Raw genomic sequence first — 26,266 nt, forward strand, 5'->3', positions numbered from 1 at the left:
GAGACCCTGTCTATACAAAATACATAAAAAATTAGCCAGGCATGGTGGTGCATGGCTATCGTCCCAGCCACTTGGACAGGCTGGGGTGAGAGGATCACCTGAGCCCAGAGTCTGAGCCTGCAGTGAGCCATGAACATGCCACTACACTCCAGGCTGGGCAACAGAGTTAGACCCTATCTCAAAACAACAATGACCAAAAAAAAAACAAAAACAAAAAACAAAAAACAGAATCAAAAGAAAGGAATGTAAATATGCTTTTAATGACTATCTTTAAGGAGATTTAAAGGCACAGTCAATGAAATGAGGCAATCTGAGTAAGCCCTCTCAAAAATAGATCTATTTAATAAATAAGGAGCAAAAAAACAAGAACATGTACTTTGATACAGTAAGTCACTTGACAGAGTTATCATCTTACATAATTAAATAAAAGCTCAATGCTTTCTTATTAATAACATATATTATCATTCACTTAATTATCAATGTTTAATGTGACATGGACTACCTCAACCGTATCTAGTATAGATCTAAAATAATTTAAAAACATTTTTCTGTTCCAAACCATGTGAGAAGACCAAAGGGAGAAGAAAAGCAGAACATAAATTTTCAGTGGGATAAAAAGAAGAGAAAAGCAAGAGCACTCAAATTTGGCTCCCTGAAAATGTGGAGTATCTACAGAGAAAAGTCAGTAATCCTGAAGAGTTGGCTGATAACTTTGGTGGCAGTCACATCTCCCTAGAAATGTCACAGACCCATGTGAAGAAGCTCAAAAGTTACCATATGTAGACGCCCCAACTTTGGAAAGCTGCCATAGTCCAACCCAGTGGCAACCATGGCAATTTTTGGGCAAGTAATATTACAGAAAGAATAATCAGTTTGAAAGCTCAAGCTAATGGAGCTTTTAAGCACCAGGACAAATTAGACCAGGACTGTTTCATGTTTACCTTCAATGGAATAGTACAATAGTGTGAAAACTTTACCTTTGGATTTTTGCCTTCTTTGGCCAATAATGCCCGAAGTCTTTCTTGTGAAGGGGGTGCAATGAAGATAATATATGGTTTCAAATCTGAATTCCGAAGAGTCTTCAATGACTGTAAAGAAGAGATATTTTGATTTTTAAAATAATTTGCATCATTTAATTACTTCCTAATAATACTGATTGGATATATATATTAGATTAAGGGACTTGCTCTGTCGCCTAGGCTGGAATGCAGTGGTGTGATCACAGCTCTCTGCAACCTCAATCTGCTGCACTCAAGTGACCCTCTCACCTCAGCATCCTCAGTAGCTAGAACCATAGGCATGCACTACCCTGTCTGGCTTTTTACTTTTTTGTAGAGACAGGATCTTGCTTTGCTGCCCAGGCTGGTCTTGAACTCCTGGCCTCAAGCAATGCTCCTGCCTTGGCCTCCCAAAGTGCTGGGATTATAGGCATGAGCCACTGCACCTGGCCCAATTCACAATATTTTTAAGATCCTACCATTCACTGTAAGAATATACTGTGAAGCTATATATATATCTCTCTGTGTGTGTGTGTGTGTGTGTGTATATATGTGTATATATATACACACACATACATACATATATATATCTGTGTGTATATATACATATTATATATATTATATACATATATTATTTTAGCTTGCTCTTTTATGTAATGAAATATAAGTGAATGATACTGAAGGATGACAACTGTGATATTAAAATACCTTGCTAATAAGATCACATACAGATTACAATAACCATATTAAAAATCCATTTTAGAGGAATTAGAATCATACAAGTTGCCTTACTATGTGCCAGACACTAAATATAAGCAAAATCAGAGAACATAACTTCACATGTGCAAAAGACAATTCAAGAAAAGCACATCTAAGAAAAAGACGACTATGTTTGAATCTGGAGATTGCAGTTTTCACTTTGTTACCAATGCATGACTCTGTGTCCTCAAACTGAAGTGCTCTATCAAAATGGAGATTATAGGAATATGCCGTTTCTATCTAAAAACATTAAGATGATTAAAACAATATGCTGAGTTCTTTGTTGAAATCTGTTAGCTATTTTTCTTGGAGAAGTAAGAATTTTAAAAACCTGTTTGCCCAAATAATATAAAGAATTCTAAAGAAATTTAGTAAAAACATGTATACTTCTCTTAAATCAAAAATGTATAACTGAAAGAGTATAGAGCCTAAGCGCATTCGTCCACTAAAACACAAACAAAAATCCCTAATTACTATTTTAGAATACCGATTTTAGAATCAATTCTCCTTTACGTACATCTCTTTAATGACCACTGACTATGTTGCCTGATTTGACATGAGCAGCAGCCACATTAAGGAAAGTTATATGCTAAAGCTGTATGGTCTACAAAAATTAAAAAATTTTCCATAACATTTGGAGTTTCTTAAAAACTCCAAAATTTCTAAAATTAGTTTTTTTGTTGTTTTGTTTTTATTTTTAAGACAGGGTCTCACTCTGCTCGCTCTGTCACCCAGGTTGGATCCAGTGCAGCTCACTACAATCTCTGCCTCCCTGGCTCAGGCGATTCTCCCATCCCAGCCTCCCAAGTAGCTGGGACCACAGGTGCATGCCACCACGCCTGGCTAATTTTTTAAATTTTTGGTAGAGATGGGGTTTTGCCATGTTGCCCAGGCTGGTCTGGAATTCCTGAGCTCAAGTGATCCACCCACATTGGCATCCTAAAATTAACATTTTAAAATAGAAAGCTAAGAGGCACTAGTTAGTAATTTTATGCTTTTGCTTAGTCTGCCAAATAACTGAAACTAAAGTTTCATTATTTTCATACAACCAAGCATTCACTGTGATACTTGTTAATATTTGAACAGTGGTATTTAAACCATAAAAATAATCTTGAAGTTTTCTAATTTTTCTCATATCAGAATCAGAAAAGGGAAATTCTTTTACAGACTCAAATTAAAGTACTACCAGTACTATATTTACTGTATTTTAAGTTTCAGAACATACATACAAGTATATATACAAGCTAAACATCTCTAATCCAAAAATCTGAAATGCAAAATCTGAAACTTTCTGAGCAGTGACATGATGGCACAAGTGGAAAATGTCACCCCTGGCCTCATGTGATGGGTCATAGTCAAAACACAGGAGCAGACAGTTTATTCAATATCCCCAGGAAAAATAAAATTACCTTCAGGCCAAGTAAATAAGGTATATATAAGATAAATGAATTTCATTTCAGACTTGGGTCCTATCCTCAAGATAGCTCATTATATATATGCAAATATTCTAAAACCTGAGAAATCCTAAAATTCAAAACACTGGTCTCAAGCATTTTGAACAAGAAATAGTCAAACTCTTTATGTAAGTATGTATATGTTTTCCCCTCGGAGTAAAGTGAAAGAGATTTAGTAACCTGTGTGATTTCACATAGTAAATCAGTGAGAAAAACCATATGAGAACTTAATTAGTTCACACTGTTCTTGGACGAAAATAGAGTTTCCACTAGGACGAAAATAGAGTTTCCACTAGATTACTCTGTATGACATGCCCTCTAAGTTCAAACCCTAAAACAAAATTCTAGCTTTACCTGTGTACGAAGACTTAAAAGACATATTTTGCCAGAGTTGATCACTTGCCGTACAGAATCTATGCTAGTTCCATACAAATTCTTCTCAAATTCACCATGCTCAATGAACTTTCCAGCTGCTATGTCTGCCTCGAATGCTTGCCGAGAAACAAAGTGGTAATCTCTACCAGCTACTTCTTGGTCTCGCCTACTCCGAGTTGTATCTAGGCAAACAAAACCAGACAAAAATAATGGGCATGGCTTAGATAGAGGACAGGGGATAATTCTGCTAGTCAGAAAGAATTTTTATTTTGTAACACAGATTATAAAATAATAAACTGAGAAAATGCTAAGCACCTACATGTTTAACAGTGTTTTTATTTTTTATAGATTGAAAAATGAACAAAAATGTGTTTGTAGTATCTCAGTAATAGTTATATTTAATTATCTTAATACATTTTATGCTTACACTTCAAGTTACTTCATCCTGCATTTAAAACACTACTACTCATCTTCTCCTAAAGTTTATTTCCATAAGATTAGGTACTATATAATCTTAGAACTTCTGTTTTCAGATTATGCCTAAGTTTCTATCTTCAGTATCACTTTAAAGAAGCAGGAACTGATTCCCTATGGAACACGAAATTGCAAGGGGCCCAAACTGAAATTTGTTTAGAAAATAGTACATAATCGAAGGACAAATTAAAATTTCTTAATAATGACTATTTTTAATTTAAAAATTGTCAAAATATTTGGTTAAGCAAAGTTCCTCTTTCACTGACAACACTGTTTTAATGAAATGAATAAAAAATTTCCCTACATAATGTAGTTAGGTTCTGAGCTGGTAAATTGAAAAGCACAGGAAAATGGGAATGCATTCAAACTTACGAGGCACTGCAGATGCAAAGCGGTCCTTTTCTTTGTTCATGAGCCTCTGACGCAATTCATTCTGGCCACAGTTCTGTGGACCAATCAAGATGATAGGTCTCTTCCTATTTGCTGGCTGATGATAAAGTGACATTTCCTCATAGGTTAAGATCTCCTCATTGTCATAATCTTTGGGGGAAAAAAAGTTAAGCCCTTCAGACAAAATTATTGCCATGTAATAAAGATATAAATACTCGTAGATCTTCCCCCCAAAATTAGAAAAAAGCACAATGTATTGTCTTTACATCCTTACTAGGGTACCATGAAAATGAATCAGACAACAATATAATACTCCTTCTATTAATTTTTATCTTATTTCATACTTGAAATGAAAAATTCATGCTTGAATGTCTAATACAATATAATTATACTGATTCTTACACTGAACAGCTAATTTGTAGTCAATACTTTGAATAAGGATGGAGTACCAGGGAATGAACTATTAATAATAATATCTGTCATTTTTGTAAAATGCAGATATTAATATTCTACTTAAGGTACTTAAGAAGGTTGTTTTAAGAATCAGACATAATGTATACGCTGAATACAATGGCTGGCATAGACCGACATTTACATATAGTGGCTACAACTAGTGTTATCAGAGAAAGCTGGAATACTTTCCTATAGTTCACCCATGGCCCATAAGCTGCATGCAGCCCAGGACAGCTTTGAATGCGGCTCAACACAAATTTGTAAACTTTCTTAAAACATTGTGAGATTGTTTTGCAATTTTTTTTTTTTTTTTTTTTTTTTTTTTTTTAGCTCATCAGCTATCTCTAGTGTTAGTGTATTTTATGTGTGGCCCCAGACTATTCTTCTTCTAATGTGCCCCAGGGAAGCCAAAAGATTGGACACCCCTGTTAGTTGTATAACTTGAAAACAGGCCACACCCATGCTATCTACACTTTCTGCATTTATGTTTACTTTACTCTGGAATGCTAACCCAGAGTCATGAATCGAAATGAGGTATAAATTATGACAAGTGGGGTAACATTCCTAAAGCCCATAATCCAGATGAAACCAGAGATGTCAAGTGGTATGAACAAAAGCAGACAACTAGTAGTCTCCCAAGTCCTCACTCATATTACTTCTCCTGACTGTGAAGGAGCATCAGATGTGAAGCCAGACTCCCTCAGCTCTATTTCCATGAGGTTGGCGGACCATCTTAGGCTTGTCAATGCTCAGCACAAAGCCTGGCATAGAGCAGGAGCTCAAACTGTATTTGTTTAAATTCCAGCTCAACCAATCAAGTATTAGTTGTTAAGAATTTCAACAAATCACTTTAATATCTAAACTTGAATCTACTACTCTGTAACCTCAAGGAGTTTGTGAGAACAAAATCATATAGTTACTGCCCTGGAATACACTAGTTATTATGAATTCTAGTTATTTACTTAAAAATACTCATGATAATGACACCATCATAAACAGCAAATGTAATTCCTTCTCCTCTCAAAATGATTTTCTCTGAAAAATCCATTCTAATATGTATAATCAAGACTGTGGTAGCATTTTAATTTATAGACTTGGTGTGTATATCCATAGGGTTCAGATTTGCCACGTTTTCTACAGTACAGTAGCTCTTACAGCTGGACTAGTTAACTTTAGTCTGTTTCAAAAAATAAAAGAGATATTAATCACAGAGGATAAAATTTAGAACTCATTGAATCTTTTTAGTCACCTAATCTGTCAATTAGCATTAAAGGATGTTTATTTTAGAAAAAAATTTATTAAAGTTGATCAAATCTCATTTCGATTTTATGGAATATTATAATAATCTATAATGTTTTATCTTTATTAGTTTAATGTATGCTGCCCCAAAATATTTCAAATTCTTGAGAGAATAGCCTTATAAATTGCATAAGAAGGAATGCCTTTGTTTTATTATTTGGCTTGCTTCTAATGCGAACCAAACAGAAGTAGCAAACTCAAATGCCCATAAAAGCAAACCAAGGAGGTAACAAAATCAGTAAATCAGGTTGGGTTAATAAAACACTGGGAGTGGTAGAGACTGTAAAACTAGACACCAGATGCTTGAGCAATAGTCATCACTCAGGTCCAGCAGACTCTCGTCACCTGGGAATACTAGCATACTAGCCCAACATTATCAGAGCTTTTGATTTTAAGAGAAGCTACAACTTTCGAGCTTTTACATCTTAGCAATCAATCAAAATAAAAACTAAAATTCTCTCGTGTGTCTGACTTAGCCAGCAGGTAGTGGGTTCTCAGGAATGAGTTGCTTCTGTGACATGAGCTATTGTAGAGGAAATATTTTTTACTTCAAGAATTTCTGTAAGAATTTGTTAGAAGTACACTTTTTGCAAAGAGTTTAAGTAGAAAAAAACTACAGGAAACTATCAATTTAATACTACATATGCTAAATAGTACTTGCATTTTTATATGAGTTTTCCCCATAATTCAAAACACTGCTTTACTCACAGGATTCTGAAAGAAAATACTTTCTACTACATGATTTTCTCAAGCACATATTTAACATTAAGGTACAAAACAGGACTAGATTTAGACTCCTTTCAGATATAATTCCACCTATCCCTGAGAGTAGAACTTACCATCATTTTTATTGGCATTATATAAAACCTTTTTCCTCTTCTTTTTATTCTTCTTTGCACACCATAGTTTTCCTGTTGAGCAATCATAAACATAACTATAAATGTGTTCCCTTGAACAAAGCCACATAACTCAAATTGAAGAACTCTACTTATTCATTCATTCATTCTTTAAATTTTTTTGCAGACACAAGGTCTTGATATGGTGGCCAGGCTGGTCTTGAACTCCTAGCCTCAAGCAATCCTCCCGCCTCAGCCTCCCAAAGTGCTGGGATTACAGATGCGAACCACCGCACCCAGCTTGTTTTTAATTTACTTTTATAAATACTTATTACACTGTTTGTATACAGACTATTTTTCAGGAAAGTATTTATAATTTTCCATTAACTACACAGTATAGACAGATAATCTTTAATACTTAAATCTTATCCTTTCTTTACAGTTCTAAGATAATCAGTTTTGCCTCCTGTATCACTCTTTCCACGAGTACTTCTTTCTTCACAGTTCTAACATGCAGATTTACGCATCGCTCCAGATGAAGACCCAAGAAATCTCTTACTAATGTCAAATACAAGTGTCTAACCTGATTTTTCTGGCTCCTTATCTTCTTCTATGGTTTGCTTCATGGCTTCCCTTTGCTGCTGAAAGCTTTTCCCTTAATAGCAGAAAGAAAAAGAAGGGTAAAATACTCAAGATAAAAGGATAAAAAAATTTTTTTTAATCAAGAAGGGAAAACACTAGACGTATCTCTTCATTTATATTCCCTTCCAAATCCTTTTGCCAACACAGGAGTAATGTCAGCTATGATGCACCTCCAAATTTTTCAAATATTAACTCTGCTCAATCAATCCGATATATATTATTGGAATATATATCATCTATTATTTAAAAATTTAATAGTTCAACTTTTTAAAAGGTTTCATTGTGCATTTACTTTGTGGAAAAGTACTATCCTGGATCTTACAATGGTTCTAGTCCTTTAGAATTATCTCAAATTAAGCATATTGATTCTAGGAGTTAACTTTTCCAGAACAACATGTGGGCATTCATCATATATTCAATTCCATATTCAATTCCAAGAAACCATTCAGTATATTCCCTTGCATGCATTATTTTCAATCCCTCTTCTTGTGTGTATGTATATGTGCTGGTCATTTTTTATTTCTGCCTTTAAGTTACCAATTTATACATGGAAAACATGCTTTTCCTTACAAAATTAATATTTTAATACAGGAGGCTTTCAAGGTTCCTGACCTTGAAAGATGTTTTCTTTTCAGACCTCTACCTTAAAATCAAATATGTCTTTTCCTATAGGATACAAGTGGCTTTACTTAGAAAATTCTGAATTACGTTGAGGTTCCACTTTTATACTTAATTTTTAAATCTAATTTTTTCAGAGTAAAGCCAGAGATTCTTAAAAATCAATAAGCAAATTATATACAAATTGGGATAATCTGTAGAACTTAGTGCATTTCATAAGCGTACTAACAAAGAGATTAATACTGAGTTCGATACACATAAGAAGCATTAAAGGAAGCCTGGTTATCTTTTGAGATGGAGTCTCGCTCTGTCACCCAGACTGGAGTGTAGTGGCACAATCTCGGCTCACTGCAACCTCCGCCTCCCGGGTTCAAGGGATTCTCATGCCTCAGCCTCCTGAGCAGCTGGGATTACAGGTGCCCGCCACCACACCTGGCTAACTTTTGTATTTTCAGTAGAGACACGGTTTTACCATGTTGGCCAGGCTGGTCTTGAACTCCTGACCTCAGGTGATCCTCCCTGCTTGGCCTCCCAAAGTGCCGGGATTAGAGGCATGAGCCACTGTGCACGGCCAAGACTGTATTCTTAGTAAAACAAGTAACTATTACTAGAAGGAAAATTTTAAGAGTATTAAAATTTAAAGGACCAGGCGCAGTGGCTCACACCTGTAATCCCAACACTTTGAGAGGCTGAGGCGGGCGGATCACGAGGTCAGGAGATCAAGACCATTCTGGCTAACACGGTGAAATCCCATCTCTACTAAAAATACAAAACATTAGCCAGGCGTGGTGGCAGGCACCTGTAGTCCTAGCTGCTCAGGAGACTGAGGCAGGAGAATGGCACGAACCTGGGAGGTGGAGCTTGCAGTAAGCTGAGATTGCACCACTGCACTCCAACCTGGGCGACAGAGCGAGACTCCATCTCAAAAAAAAGAAAAAAAAAATTTTAAAATAAGTATTTAACCAATTTTTAAAAATCAAGGACAGAGTAATTTTAATCATTTACATATTAAAAATTTAAAACATTACCATGATGTACTTCTGTGGCACATTTTTATAGTATGAACTATAGGCTATTCTGAAATAGAGGCAGAAATTAATGAGAGATAGAAATGATTTTCTTTTTCTTTGTCTGAGACTGCTCTGTTACACTGGCGTGATCAAAGCTCACTGCAGCCTCAACCTTCCAGGCTCATGCAATCCTCCCACCTCAGCCTCCTGAGTAGCTGGGATTAAAGGTACACACAACCATGGCCAGCTAATTTTCAAATTTTTTGTAGAGACAGGGTCTCACTATGTCAGCTATGCCACTATGTGGCCCAGGCTAGTCTCAAACTCCTGGGCTCAAGTGATCTTCCTGCCTCAGCCTCCCAAAGTGCTGGGATTACAGGTGTGAGCCACCAGGGACAGCCTCATAATGACCTCTTAAAACATCCATCGAATTCTGATGGAAAGCCATCGTCAAACTCTAAGGTAGATCTTTATTCTTATAAAAAGACTTAGAAATGTCATCACTGGAAACTACATACTTTCAGAAAATCAATCTATCAACAAACACTAGTTCTAAACATTTATGGGCTAAAGTTTGGCATGGTAAGAAGACACCATACTGATATTTGGCACAAGCCTGAGGCAGAAACACAATGGCTACCCAACACTTCAAGATTCTAGAGAAATGTCCTGTAACTGTTACTCTGAAGAATCAAGGGTATGAACATCATCCTCTAAAATAAATGTAAGAAGTCCATTCCTTTCCTTAAAATATGACTGACATAGACAATATCTGTTTCTAGCTTTTAAGTTTTAAAGTGAGAAATCTGAAGCTTTCTGTGACCTTACACTCAAAAAGAATAAATGTAAATATAATGTTGAAATCTCTTGTTACCCAGAAAAGTCTCTTTGGCTTAGTTACAGAGATAAAAGAGATTCCTTATAACTTATTCTAAAATCTTTGGACAACTTCCCCTATTCCTGCTACATATCTGATAGTCAATATTTCTCAGTCTTTTTTTTCATGCCCTCCTTTTCCTCTTTTCTCCTAAACTCTTGCTTGCAGTCAAATCCAGTGTAAGGCTAAGTCTATAGCCAAATCTGTTATGCTTAAAATCTTCAGGTATGAGTAGGAGGGATGATCGCTAAAAAATGTTGTAGGTAAAAGATAAGGCCCAAAAACATTACAGTGAAGGATTGAAAGGTCTAATTCAGAAACAGCAGTTCTGGCAGAACTATTTTTTTTACTTTTTTTTTGTTTGTTTTCTGAGAACTTTTAAAATAACTTTTTATTCATTAATTTAACATATATTATCTGGATTTAAAATAAATAAGACTTGGCTTCTGAACTCAAGAAGTTTACAAACAGAATATACGGTAGAAAGAATTATAACAGAGACAGTATAATAAAAGTATTATAAAGTAGGGGACACAGAAGAAAAACATATACATAAGTGTTAATGGATACACTTTCAAGTAAAGTATGGAAGCGAAGTTTATCTCAGCACCAGGCAAAGTGCCTTACATGGGGCAGCCATAGTAGCACTTATTAACAAATAAATGGATGAATTGTTATCCTTTTCCCCTATATCCCTATTTTTATCATCCTGTATGTACTCCTTGCCTTCTGTGATAGCTTATTATACTTCCCTTAGTTCTGCTCTCCTTTCTCCATCCTACTCCCATCCTGGGAACTCTAAGAGCCATTTGTAGAAAATAATTATATCTACTACAGTCATGCATTGCATAACAACATTTCGGTCAACAACAAACCATATATATGATGGTAGTTGGAGGAATAGGCTATACCACATAGCCTAGGTGTATAGCAGGCTATATCATCTAGGTTTGTGTAAATACACTCAAAGATGTTTGCACAGCAATGAAATCACCTAACGGCACATTTCTCAGAACATATCCCTGTCATTAAGTGATGCATGACTGTACTTTGTTCTATTTTGTATCATCTTAACTCTCAGAAACATGTCCCCTTAATAATCTTAATCTATAATGTAAGCTAAAGTTTTAGTTTAGTCTAAATGAGGGATAGTTTCATCAATAAAAAATTTGGAGCATCCTATTTCTGCCCTAAGATCACATTTGGTATAATATATTCTATGTTGTTACTTTTCCTGATTCCTTACAAAGTTATGCACCTTTCCTTCTCAAAAACCATGTTGATGCCCCAATTAATGTCATAGTATAGTATATAGTATAATACAAGTTGTGTTGCCTCGATAATAGGGTCATCTTAATAGGTATACAGGGAATGTAGTACAATATGGGATTGGCTGAAGTTATACATAATTCCATTCTAAAGGCCAAAGAATTGGCCACATTCTATTTAAGATACTTATGCTGCAGGTACAACATAAAAACCCAACTACATGAAAAAGTAACTGGAAGACTTTATTAAGAGGCATGAAAAAGTGAGTTTTTCTTTGTGAAAGCTTGCATTTTGAGTGTTCTTTTAATACTATGTACTTTCTACCATATTGTGTCTTACCTGGAACAAGGCCAGCTAGAGGTTGATTATCTTCGTCCCCTTCCCTGTAGGCCTGCCACCAGTTTGGATCCTCTTGACTGATCACATGAAGTATATCACCTTTTTGAAAAGACAGACCTAACTCTCGACACGGAACATAAGGGTCATCTGAAGGGTCATAATCAAAATGAGCTTTTACATGGATCTAAAAGATAAAAAGGGCAAAAATAAAAACAACAATAAATGGCAATATAAAATGTTTCATATGAATATAATTTAAATGCTACAATTTTTTATTATTTTTTAATTTTAAAAAAATTTAATAGAGACAGCATCTCAGTATGTTGTCCAGGATAATTTCAAATTTCTCGCCTCAAGTGATCCTCCTCCCTCAGCCTCCCAAAGTGGTAGGATTATAGGTGTGAGCCACTGCACTTGGCCACAATTTTTCATCAGTGCAAAGAAATTTAGTTGGAAGAAAGGTGTTAAGTAATGGTGTTTTGGGGCAGTATTTTCTCAGGCTGATCTGTTGTCTTCTCTGTTGACTTGCAAATATGTACAAGGATACAACACTGTTTGCAGCTACAAGCTGAGATACAAGGTGCCTCAAAAGCGTGAGAGGAGAGAAATATAATAGAATCCTGACCTGTGAAAACAATGACTCTGCAATAAGGTATGCAATTTCCAAATCACAGCTACTGGAAAAGGTACACTTTGCCTTACCACATCTCATCATCTAAGCAGGTGAATACGAGCTTCTCTGGGGCTGTCAGTCTCTTGACCCCTCTGTCAGTCCAACTATGCCTTAAACTCTCTTGGTGTTTCCTTTAAAGGATATGTTCACGAAACAAGCACACTACAAAGGACTAAATATAACTAAATACAGTTTATAATCAATTCTTATTTGTATGCTATGAAGGCTTTGACATATTAACGGTATGAGTTATAATTTTTAATAATAATGTGCTTTTGGAAATCAGAATAAATCAAAGAATTGTGCTATTCTACTTAGCATTAAGGGTGGGTAGTAACTCTCATGAACAATATAGTTTATATTATAAGCTATTTCGTATGCCATTTCTTCCAGTATGCCTCTGTAAGATGTGACAGGCTATTCTTACTTCTAAGAAGTTATAAAGGAATTAATATTCCCTTTAACTTCTCCATGTCTAATTTTTACCTAACTTGGGCAAGTTGTATGTGACACTTCCAAAATCTGTAAGAAACCTACTTCATCTAATGAGATCTCACACATATTTGTAATGAGCATTTCTGCCCACATATTTGCAGTGAGCATTTCTGTCACACATAGGTTAAATTCCAAGTTCAGGCTCAATGAACCAAGCAACAGATGAACAGCCTAAGAATTCAAGGTCCATTTCTATCCAAATGTTATTTGGCTCTGGCTTTCTTTTTTCTTTTTGTCTGAGATGGAGGCTTGCTCTGTTGCCCAGCCTGGAGTTCAGTGGCATAGTCTTGGCTCACTGCAACCTCCACCTCCTGGGTTCAAGCGATTCTCATGTCTCAGCCTCCCAAGTAGCTGGGATTACAGGCACTCACCACCACGCCCAGCTAATTTTTGTATTTTTAGTAGAAATAGGATTTCGCCAGTTGGTCACACCAGTCTCGAACTCCTGACCTCAGGTGATCCACCTGCCTTGGACTCCCAAAGTCCTGGGATTACAGACATGAGCCACCACACCCGGCCTTAGCTTTCTTTTTACTCTCACCATAATTGAGGATATGTAATAAAGAGAATGCCAGCCTGCCCCAAAAGGGGCACTCTTTAAGCGCTTGAGACACTGACTAAAATGAGTAGTGTTGATGATAGACTATATGAAATTGGATAAAATGCTAAGTGATATAGATAGATAGATAGATAGATAGATAGATAGATAGATAGATAGACAGATAGACACAGATAGATAATGGCTTTAAAAAATTTTTGGCTTGTCATTAAAGAATATTTTCTAATTTCTTTTTTTTTTTTTTTTTTTGAGACGGAGTCTCGCTCTGTTGCCAAGGCTGGAGTGCAGTGGCCGGATCTCAGCTCACTGCAAGCTCCGCCTCCTGGGTTCACGCCATTCTCCCGCCTCAGCCTCCCGAGTAGCTGGGACCACAGGCGCCCGCCACCTCGCCCGGCTAATTTTTTGTATTTTTTAGTAGAGACCGGGTTTCACCGTGTTAGCCAGCATGGTCTCGATCTCCTGACCTCGTGATCCGCCCATCTCGGCCTCCCAAAGTGCTGGGATTACAGGCTTGAGCCACCGCGCCCGGCCTATTTTCTAATTTCAAAGAAACATTTTATTAACTTCTGTAAATAGGAAATAAAGCTAAGTCCTAATATACAAACTGAAACTAAGGTTAAAAAATGATCTAGTTAAAAATATAAAGAAAAAAAGTTAAATAGCTATAAGTAAAACTTAAATGTTATTATGCCTTTTGGGGATAACTTTTGATATATTACACAGGTACAAAAAATACACATTATCCTAAGTGTATAGCATAGTGAATTTTCACAAACAAAACAGACCTGTGTAACTAGCATCCAAATCTACAACCAGAATATCACCAGCACCTCAAAGGCCCCACCTGGTCTCTTTCAGTTACTACCCATCCCATCCCCTCCAAGGATAAACATCATCCTGATTTCTAGAAACACTGATTAGTTTTCCCTGTATCTTAATTCATATAAATGGAATAGCATAATCTTGCACCAAATATAGTTAAGATATTACATCAAATTTGAAAGTGTTGTGCCGCATCCTAAATGGAAAGTGCCCTAAAAAGCCTTGTTCTAGATGTGAAAAAATACTTTTTATTAAAATCTTGAAATCTTTGTCAGTCAGCACTAAAAATGAATTTTAGAAAGTTGTGTGGGATAGCAGTGAATCAAAACACAGTTAAGAGATTGAGCAAAAAAATTATAAAATTTATAACCTTGGCATGAGGAAAAATCTCATATGTAGTATTATCTAGAAACATGTTTTTTTTTAAAAATCTGTGCTTCAGCACCATCCTATCAATTAATAATACTTCTAGAATCTGTTTGTTACTTTTTTGCCCGGAAAAAAACAAAAACAAAAACAAAAAAAACTTGAGAATCTAAAAATGGAATTTTAGGCATCACTTGGGGTAGTGGAGAGATCAATTTTACCAGATTTTTCAAAGATCAAATCAAAGTACTTGTCAATCTTGATTGATAATTTTATCAAATCACATTCTGAAAGCATACCCAACATGTTGTTTTTCAAAGTGTTTTTGCTCAGATCACCTGCCTAGGATGTTTATTAAAATGCTGAATTCTCATGCCACACCTCAGACTCTCAGAATCTGAATTTTAATCAGATTCCTTGGGTAATTATTAGGTACAGCAATCTTAGAGAACTACTACCCTGAGAGAAATTAAGAAGACCACTGAGGAGGGAATATCTACATTTATGACCATTGCCACAGGCCAACAAAATCACCCAGAGATGCTTTTCCACGTACTCTTGCCTACGCAGTTCTCATCCCTTAACTATTCTGATTTAACTGGCTTGGAATAGGGCCCCTCTTTGTGTAGGCTGGGAAACGTGACAAGTTTATCTAGTCCCATCTAAAATGTACCCTAAAATTAAGAGAAAAAGCTCTTACTTTCCTAAAATTAAGAGGAAAAAGCTCTTAATTTTTCCTAAGGAAAATTTATTTCATATCAGAAAAATTAACGATTTGAATGAGTTAAAGTCTGGGTATTGCCTTAACAGATACTATACGACTTCTACCCATATATTCCACTGATTAATTCCTACCAGTTCTAGAAGTTTTCTCCACCAATCTTTCCTGTTAGTGGCAAAATTATTTTGTTTCTCATACAACAACAAAAAAAGCCCCTTTAAAATGAAGGAGATAAGCTGACCCTCATAGGAAAGATCCAGGTTCTGATAATGCTATAATAATATCACAACAGTATATCTGATCAAAACAGTATTTGGCTTCTGAACAAAACAAAATCTTTTGTTTACATTTCAAATTACAAAACTGTTTGGACACAATTATCTTCTAGCCCAACATTTTCTTTTTCCTTTTTTTAGTATCTATAAGCTGTTCACATTTGAAGTCCTAATGATGAAATGGGGATAGGGTACAGGGATAATGATTCATCAGTTTACTTACATTTTTTTTAGGGATCCAATGTTCCAAAATATTGTTTTTCAACAAATCAAGAAGGCTATTTGAATTACTTATTAATAAAATTTGTCCTACATTGTAATTTGGGATAGTGAGTAGTACATATATAAAATATGGGAGGGGGCATGTTCAATGTTTTTTAATTGATAAAGGTGTAAAATAAAATTAGCCGGTGGCACAGTAGATGTTCATGGTACAGGGTAGCTGTTATCCCAACTACTTGGGAGGCTGAGGCGGGAGAATCACTTGAACCCAGGAGGCGGAGTTTGCAGTGAGCCAAGATGGCACTGCTGCACTCCAGCCTGGACAACAGAGTGAAACTTTGTCTCCAAAAAAAAAAAAGAAAAAGAAAAAGAAAAAAATCTTTTGGAGAGTACTGATCTAAAACTCAGGATCCTGTATTCCACTTGCTCAATGGACACTCCTTTGAAAAAGTACAAATTTGCCACAACCACCTGGACAGTGTACTTGGGAGACAACTTTGGGATTAGCTTAATGGACGAGTTAGTACCCATGAAGGTAAGGCTATCACATTGGTGACACCCTCAAAATCAAAGAGGAAAAAAAAAAAAGGAAGTCTGGTTTTTCCCTTTTCTATTATGTCTAAGTATTAGGTTGGCTTTTATACTTTTTATACTGCTTTTTTTTTTTTAACTGTTAAGTTCAGGGATACAAGTGCAGGTTTGTTACCCAGGCAAACTTCTGTCTTGGGGGTTTGTTGTACACATTATTTCATCAACCAGGTATTAAGCCTAGTATCCATTAGTTATTTTTCCTGATCCTCTCCCTCCCTCTACCCTCTACCCTCCAAAAGACCTAGTGTGTGTTGTTCCCCTTTATGTGTCCATGTGTTCTCATCATTTAGCTCCCACATATAAGAGAACATGTGGTATTTGGTTTTCTGTTCCTGTGTTAGTTTGCTAAGGACAATGGCCTCTGACTCCATCCATGTCCCTGCAAAAGATATAATCTCATTTTTTAATGGCTGCATCAGTATTCCATGGCGTATATATGCCACATTTTCTTTATCCAGTCTGTCACTGATGGGCATTTAGGTTGATTTCACATCTCTGCTACCAAAGTATTTTTCTTTGTAATTTTTATTTCTGTATTTCTTACTATCACAGATTTATCTTTAACTCTTAAAGTTCATTGTAGAAGAGAAAACAGTGAAAGTGACTCAAGGAAAGCCTTAACAGCATCAAACAAGTTTTTAAGTATCTCCCCACAACACTAGAATTCCTCCTTTCCCCCATCCACCAAGAAATATCTTTATTAATACATTTTATACCTATAATGGGAAAGCAATGTATGTGATAGCAATGGTTCTCAACTTTTCTTTACAACACAGTTACCTCTGTAGTGCCTGGCACAGAGTACATAATCATATAGCTTATATGTATTAAACAACCAATAATCTGTTAATTTTCTGGTACATATTCTGTAACTAATAAGCAATGTGATCCACTGTCATTTAAATACACTCCTTGTTAGATTATGGCATTAGACTAAATGAAAAAATCCCATTCAGATAAAGGTCTATTATGTCTTCCCTACATATTATTATAGAATAGAATAATCTAAAGTTTTACAAACTAGTCTGGGAAATCCAATCCTTCCTTTTTTTAAAAAAGGCTGAGAGAAGGAAACTGCACAGTTTGAATACTGTATCAGTTTCCTAGGTCAAATGTGCTGGTTACCCAGGAAGTGAAATACGAAGGTGCCAAGACTCTTGCCCTCTGCTACTGAAAGAGCAGCCACTGATTGCTATGTGTGATACAAAAGAAATTTAAGAACTCAAGAGAGTAATTCTCCTGACACAGCTTATTATTGCCATACATGACATCATAATTCAACAAGTGATTATATAGGAGTTTCAGATAACACTTATTTTGTATATCTGTCTTAAACGTGCTTCTAACATCACAAAACATAAATCAGAAAGATATCTGCTGCTGCTCTCAACGGATGCTGACCTGTACCATAATGATACTCAATAAACTGGTTCTAATTTCTTTAGATCATTAATTCCATAGATAATTATTCTGCATATGTCAACCAAGATTATGAGTTCCTATTACTGTTTCCTTTCTGGACAGCCTCAGTGAGCTTTAATAACAGCAGTTCATTTTAAGCCAGTTAGGTTTGACAAAACTTGGCAAGGTACATTGCAATTGAGAGTTGTTCATAACAAAAAGAGAAAAGAGGGGCTGGATGTGGTGGCTCATGCCTGTAATCCCAGCACTTTGGGAGGCCAAGGTGGGCAGATCACCAGAGGTCAGGAGTTCAAGACCAGCCTGGCCAACATGGTGGGAACTCTGTCTCTACTAAAAATACAAAAAAAAAAAAAATTCAGCCAGGCATGTTGGCGGGCGCCTGTAATCCCAGCTACTTGGGAGGCTGAGTCAGGAGAATGCTTGAAGCCAGGAGGCAGGGTTGCAGTGAGCCGAGATGGCACCACTGTACTCCAGCCTGGGTGACAGAGTAAGACTCGGTCTCAAAAAAAGCAAAAAACAAAAGAGAAAAGAAGGAAAAGAAAAATACCGCACATCAGTCTATTCTGAAAAGATCCCTACTTTAAATACGAAAATAGGCCGGGTTCGGTGGCTCATGCCTGTAGTCCCAGCACTTTGGGAGGCCAAGGCAGGCAGATCACCTGAGGTCAGGAGTTCAAAACCAGTTTGGCCAACATGGTGAAACCCCATCTCTACTAAAAATACAAAATCAACCAGGCACTAAAAATACAAAATCAAACCCCATCTCTACTAAAAATAGTGCATGCCTGTTATCCCAGCTGCTCGGGAGGCTGAGGCAGAAGAATTGCTTGAACCTGGGAGGTAGAGATTGCAGTGAGCCGAGATTGCGCCATTGCACTCCAGTCTGGGCAACAAGAATGAAACTCCATCTCAAAAAAAAAAAATGATAAAATAAAAATAAATAAATACAAAAATACCTTAAAATGCTGTATTTTTGGCTGGGTACGGTGGCTCACACCTGTAATCTAGCACTTTGGGAGGCCAAGGCAGGTAGATCACCTGAGGTCAGAAGTTTGAGACCAGCCTGGCCAACACAGTGAAACCCTATCTCTGCTAAAAATACAAAAATTAGCTGGATGTGGTGACATGCACTTGTAGTCTCAGCTACTTGGGAGGCTGAGGCAGGAGAACTGCTTGAACCTGGGAGGCGGAGGTTGCAGTGAGCCCAGATGGTGCCACTGCTTGCCTCGGTGACAGAGTGAGACTCCAACTAAAAAGAAAAAGAAAAAGAAAGAAAAGAAAAAGAAAAAGCTGCATTTTAAAAGGGATAGACCTGGCCTGGCATTTTGCTCTTTCTCCCACTTTCTTCATTTTTAAGCTACTTCATTTTCCAGTTAAGTAGTTCCTGAGATTATTCACCATGAACCTATATTCCTTTGGTCTTCAGATTAAACCAGCCTTTTATTCTTAATCAATAATGAAAGGTGGGGGTTAAATAACCACCAAAGTATAAGTAAGTTATTTCATTCTTAGGTTGAAACAATCTGTGTAAATTAATTACTTTGATATTCTGTTTTGTATACAATGAGAATCAACAAGTTTCAATGTAACACTTCGATTAATTTTATCAATGAAAAAAATGGCTTTTCTTTTACAGAATTCCAAATTCTGCATGAATAGCAGGAAAAAAAATGTTGAGAAAACACATCTTGGCTGGGCATTGTGGCTCACATCTGTAATCCCAAAACTTTGGGAGGCTGAGGCAGGTGGACTGCTTGAGCTCAGGAGTTCGAGACCAGCCTGGGCAACATAGTGAAACCCACCTCTACGAAAAGTACAAAAAATTAGCTGGATGTGGTGGTATGCATCTGTGGTCCCGGCTACTAGGGAGGCTAAGGTAGGAGGACTGCTTGAGCCCAGGCAGTCAGGGCTGCAGTGAGTCATGATCACACCACTGCACTCCAGCCTGGGCAATAGAGCCAGATCCCACCTCAACAACAACAACAACAACAAACAAACAAACAAAAAAACATGGCTTAACTTCCGACATTCATTCTAAAAGACAAAAGTCATTTGCTCAGGAGGGGTGGATTATTGTAGATAAGTAAGTAGGAGCATATTCCAACCCTCTGTTATGTTTCCTCAGTTTGCAGAGCTACTTTTGAAGTTCAGGGCATAACACAGAAGAGATACAAGGAACCGCACAATGCACAGAGAATCAAGCTGTTTGAATTCAAAGACAAGCTATATTTCCTCATTTCTCTTCCTACAAAAAATTGCAAACATAAAGTAGGTTGCAGATACAATATCAACTTCAGTATGTTCTGTAAAAAATGAAGGGAAAACATGGAATGATAGCCAAATTATAAAGCATTATCTGTGATGAAATATTGAGAGAAAAATGAAACTGTGTTGTTTCTCAAACTGCTATGCTTTAAAGTTAAGAATAACAGATGCAATACATCAAGCTTCCATGTTAATTCAGCACTTCAAAGTCTATCATTTTTAAATAGCTTTATTGATACATAATTCATATAAAATTCACTCATGTACACAACTGGACGGTTTCAGTATATTCACAGATTTGTACCATCATCACCACAAACAATTTTAGAACATTTTTATCCCCTCAAAAAGAAACTTGGAACTGATTAGCAATCACCATTCTCTCATAACTCCTTATCTCCACATCTAAGGAATTACTAATCTGCTTTCTCTCCTACGGATTTACCTATTCTGGACATTTTAAATAAATGAACCAATAAATGACCTTTTGTGACTGGCTTCTTTCACTCAGCATAATTTCTTCAAGGTTCATCCATGTTGTAGCATGTATCAGTATTTTAGTCTTCTAAAATTACCAAATAATATCCCATCATACATACATATTTTGTCTTTCATTCATCACCTGACAGACATTTGGGTTGTTACTACTTTCTAGCTACTATGAATGTTGCTACTGTGAACATTCATGTAGATGTTCTTATGTGAATATATGTTTTCAGTCCTCTTGGATATATACTTTGGAATGCAATTGCTTGACTGTATGGTAATGGAGCCTAACTTTTAATAGATCTAGCTGAGTAAATGTCTAACAGAACAATATACTCTAAAATAAGGGTTGCACATACTTTTTAAAAGCACTTGCCCCACCCCATACTAAGTTAACCCATCTGTAACTACCAAAAAAAAAAAAAAATTCAGAAACTGAAATTATTTTCTACTTTTTATTTTAAAAAGGTACAGAGTTGGCTGGATGTGATGGCTCACACCTGTAATCCCAGCACTTTGGAAGGCCAAGGTAGGCAGATCACATGAAGCCAGGAGTTCAAGACCAGCCTGGCCAACATGGCAAAACCCTGTCTCTACTAAAAATACAAAAATTAGCTGGGCGTGGTGGCATGTGCCTGGAATCACAGCTACTCAAGAGGCTGAGGTGGGAGAATCATTTGAACCTGGAAGGCATAGGTTGCAGTGAGCCAAGATCACACCACTGCACTCCAGCCTGGGCAACAGATGGAGACTCCATCTCCCACCTTCCAAAAAAAAAAAAAAGGTGCAGAGTTTACTAATTTAAAACATTGATAGTTCATATTTATTTAAACAAAAATGATTGAATTTATCTGTATTTGAGTACAGGAAATACTTAGTGACATTTCTGTAACAGTAAACAGTAACAGAAGCAAACAGCAGCCATGGAACACATAAATAATGAACATTTAAAAATCACTTACTACTGTTTCCTTGGCAGGAGGCGGCTTGATCTGTTGACTGGGAATCAGAACAAAAGTCAAAGTACCATGCATATCAGACTGTAATAGAAAGATCAGATTTTTAAAATTTGTATTTATGAAAATCATTCCATGATTTTATGATCTATATTCCCTAAACTGGACTATTTCAGAACCCCTCCACAGACTTAAATGACCAGAGGCACTTTGCTCTACCAAAGCAATGAATGGGGCTGGGTGAAAATAAGTGTGTGAAGATGTTTCTAGATTTTACAGCAGATAGTAGAGATTCCACTGTAATAACAGAAGCTGAATAACTAGGACCATAAATCTGGTCTGTGGGTATGTACAAAGTGATCATAAATTGCCCTCAAAAGATGTCCAGAAATGATTTTGTGATTATACTAGCACTATCCAATAGAACCTTCTCCAATGATGGAAATGTGCTATTTCTGTATCTTAATAATGGTAGCCATTAGCTACATACTGCTTCTCAGCACTTGAAATGCACCTAATGTGAATAAGGAACTGAATTTTAAATTTTACTTAATTTAAACAGAAATAGCTACATGCAGCTAGTGATTATTATACCGGACGCTGCAGATCTATAGCACTGCTTTATCTAATATTATTAGGAAAACAACAATCAATTACAGATAATAAAATAAAAGAACACAAAAAATCATGAGGACACAGACTTTGTTTTGTTACTGTTTCCCAAGTGGCCAGTGCATATTAGGCACTCAATAAATATGTACTGAGTGAATTAATGAGTTATATTACTGATTCCAGAAAAATAAAATATATGTGATAGTGATACATCAGAAAGTAGAAAAATACCAGTGGTACCACCCAAAAATAAAACTGCTAACAAATACTGTGGAACAGTTATATCATGGAAAAATCAGGCTAGAAATCATCCAGTGCTCATAACAGTTACTTAAAAAATATTTTAAAGTCTAATAAGAACTTTCTAAAAGCTATCAATCATTCTTCTAGCTGTGTCAACTTACCAGCAAGTCAAAAACCTCATTGACATCTTTCCCCCGAATTTCAATGCCATTAATCTCTAGAACTTCATCTCCTTCATGCAACAGACCACTTTTCTCTGCAGCACCCCCTTTTACTATCCGGCTAATGATGACAGAGTCCATTTCATTACGAACTGTAGCACCCTAAAAAAAAAAAAATATATATATATATATATATCTCGCTCTCTCTCTCTCTAATTTAAAAACAAAAATAATATGATTTTTGTTAAGTATTTATTTATTTTTAAATTCTATTTTTTTCTATTCAACAATACTAACCTTCAGTTATCTTAAGAAAAAATGTATTTACACAACTAGAGTAATCATAATTAGATTTAAAAGTTGACCATTTCCCCCACATTTTCCACTTCAGAAATACTCTATTCATTAGAATTCTGAAGTTAACCAGGCTTCTGAAGCACACAACAGCAGAAAAATGCACTTGTTTAAAAACAGTATGTGGGACACTTACCAATGGAATATCACGAGCCTTTTCTATACGAACTATTTTTACAGTTTCTCCTCCATACTGGCCAATACTTTCATAAACTCTCTCATCTGTAATGGGCTCTAGCTGCATTTCCTGTTCAGCAACCTTATCGTGGGCCAGTAAAAGTGCCTGTTTCAAAGAAATCCATGGTATTTTAAGTAACAGCATGATTTAGTTCTGCACAGTGATTTTTAACCTCACTATGTACATAGTATTCTGACCATTAAATCTTTAAAAGAGCTATAATTAATTACAGCTAATAATAAAGATGTGTTAAGTATACTAAGGGCATACTCTGGAATGGGTTATGAAAGTCTAAAATGCTTATTAAACTTCATAAAATAACATCAATGTAAAGGCTTAAACACTGTAGATAATTAAAACTTACAGAAAATATCACCAAAGGGGGGAAGAATTTTTGCCTAACTTTTAAAGAAAAAGTTGTTTCAAAATAATTTAGTTCATTTTAAATCTGAAAATATATAATCCAACAATAACTACTATGTTATAGATGGGGTTGTAAACATCAAAATAGGCTAGAGAATGTTTGACATCTCTTCCAGCCCTGGGATCTTTGATTTAAAAAAATAAAAGAACAACACTGGAAAAACCACATATATAATATTCTGTCCATTTTCTACCTGAATATGTGGAGTATTCAGCAAAGCAGTTAGTTCTTGTCCTTCCTTATGATGGACTGGCTTCAAAACAGTTTGTACCTAAGAAACAAAAATAAAGATTATTCTTCCTAGATTATAGGAAGTATCAGTAGCACCTGTATGCAGGGTCATATTTTTTTAAAGTACAAATTAAAATAATAAAAAATGCTTGTAAGAAATAAAATCACAAAAAAGAATCATGAGAGTTTTCAATCTTGTTATTATGGATAACAACAGTACTTCTTATTAAAAAAAAAACACTAAGATTTTGGTACTTATGCCTATAGACAAAATACTTCCATCTTGAAAGTTTCTCCCAACATACCATAAAATTCATTAATAATTACGTAAGAAAAGAAAAACTGTCCTAACAGTTACCTTGCTATTTTATAGTTTTTAAATCATTTATGTGACTATTTAAAATCAGAGATGACAACTTAAAGAGTTATAGTCAAGGCTGGGCGCAGTGGCTCACACCTGTAATTCCAGCACTTTGGGAGGCTGAGGCAAGTGGATTGCTTGAGTCCAGGAGTTTGAGACCAGCCTGGGCAACATAGTGAGACCCTGTCTCTATTTTATAAATTTTTTTATATAATTAAAAAAAAAAAGAGTGACAGTCTAACAAGATGAATTTATATGAGTGCAATGGAGCAATCACCATAACATAATGGATTACATTAAATTTCCCACAGTCGAGAAATCTTTGTCTTCCTACGATAAACTCCCCTTGCTTATAAATTTTTTTAGCCTGTTTCTTTATCTACTACTTATGGTGCTTCAAAGACTGATTAAGAAAATCTTAAAACAGGCCAGATGCAATGGTTCACACCAGTAATCCCAGCACTTTGGGAGGCCAAAGCAGGCAGATCACTTGCAGTCAGGAGTTCAAGACCAGCACGGCCAAAATGGCAAAATACTGTCTCTACTAAAAATACAAAAATTAGCCAACCGTGGTGGTGTGTGCCTGTAATTCCAGCTACCCAAGAGGCTGAGGCATGAGAATGACTTGAACCCACGAGGTAGAGGTTGCAGTGAGTTAAGATGGTGCCACTGCACTCCAGCCTGGATGATGTAATGAGACTGTCTCAAAAAAAAAAAGAGTAACTTATAATTAATACAGGAACCTAGTAATTCTATACCTTTTATGGCTATTTTAAATCATTTTATCAGTAATTTCCCTATGAAACCCAAGAGATGATAATTTGGGGATTAATTAACTTTACCATAGCAAGTGGATCAAAGCAATGACAGTACCAAAACCAGTCTGTCCTCAGGTTTTGGTACTTAGAAAATTGTATTTCTAATTGTAGAGTTCTATATGTATAAACGGGATGGCAGAGCAAATATTATCTTCTCCAAGAACTCAACTAAAATCTTACAATGGACAAGGCTTTAAGGCTTTAAGACCCAGGATTTAAGACTGTGAGTAACTAAAAGTTGTTTTTAAAAGAGGGTATTTTCCCTTTTAAAGTTTATCAAGTCTACATTAATTTTAAATGAAATTTGTAGTCTTGATCATACACCTTTTGACAGCTGAAGAAACTCTGAGGATGGGAAGATAATTCTGGATTAAAAATGTACCAAGGGTGTACACTTTTACACTGAGTCAGCTCAATAATAATTTTCTGTATCAGAGATTCTTTCCATATTCCCACTTCTAAGTCAGTTCCTAAACATCTCTGAGATCCTCCCTTCTAAAGAAATTTAGAACTCCCGTGTTTACCCACTGCCCTACTAACCTATATGTTGCTTATTCTAGTGTCAACACATACCATCAGCTACTTCTACAATGGCGTTAAGGAATTAAAAAGCTATTCTTTTATTCTACTGCTCCTTTCCATTGGCCTATAAAAATGCCCTAATCTCTTATCTTTAAAAATACCTTTTCCTGACCTTGTACACTTCTTTAGCTATACTACTTTTCCTTGTTTCCTTCAGAAGCAAGATCTTTTTGCATTTTAAAACTAATTTTTTAATTATAAAAATGATTTTAAATGTGAAAAATCAGAAAATTGATAAGCAAAAGGAAGGAAGTACAAAGATGGACTTTTATTATACTTAGGGATAATCACTTTCGTATATATCCTTCCTTCATTTTTCTACTTGTTTTTACCAAAATATTTACCTTGATATATGTATCTGACAAAGAACTTGTAGCCAGAATATATTAAGAACTCTTACAACTCAAGACGATTAAAATGGAAAGAGATTTGACTGGATATTTCACAAAAGATAGAGAAACAGCCAATACACATATAGAATAATGCTAAATATCATTAGTCGCTATGTAAATGCAAATCAAAACAAGATACTATTACCTACCTACTAGAATCATAAACAGGAAACAACCTACATATTCATCAATAGGTGAGTGGTCAAATTGTGGGATATTGAAAGAATGAAATGATAGTCAGCAATTTACAAACTACTGATACAA

At 35.8% G+C, this 26,266-nt stretch overlaps 1 protein-coding gene across 6 annotated transcripts in view; it reads right to left on the minus strand.

The window, feature by feature from the left end:
* PALS1 (protein associated with LIN7 1, MAGUK p55 family member) overlaps positions 1–26,266 on the minus strand; it is a 93,179-nt gene that overhangs the window by 7,377 nt on the left and 59,536 nt on the right. For all 6 annotated transcript variants that reach the window (XM_050797035.1, XM_050797038.1, XM_050797037.1 and 3 more), the window contains 10 exons: positions 23,812–23,889; positions 23,153–23,299; positions 22,663–22,824; positions 21,653–21,730; positions 11,794–11,977; positions 7,622–7,693; positions 7,042–7,113; positions 4,433–4,600; positions 3,566–3,768; positions 978–1,088 (listed from right to left, as the gene is read on the minus strand). In XM_050797035.1, coding sequence (XP_050652992.1) covers positions 978–1,088; positions 3,566–3,768; positions 4,433–4,600; positions 7,042–7,113; positions 7,622–7,693; positions 11,794–11,977; positions 21,653–21,730; positions 22,663–22,824; positions 23,153–23,299; positions 23,812–23,889 — 1,275 coding nt within the window. The remainder of the gene's footprint in view (positions 1–977; positions 1,089–3,565; positions 3,769–4,432; positions 4,601–7,041; positions 7,114–7,621; positions 7,694–11,793; positions 11,978–21,652; positions 21,731–22,662; positions 22,825–23,152; positions 23,300–23,811; positions 23,890–26,266) is intronic.

Source organism: Macaca thibetana, chromosome 7 (assembly GCF_024542745.1).
Source record: "Macaca thibetana thibetana isolate TM-01 chromosome 7, ASM2454274v1, whole genome shotgun sequence".
Lineage (NCBI taxonomy): Eukaryota > Metazoa > Chordata > Mammalia > Primates > Cercopithecidae > Macaca > Macaca thibetana.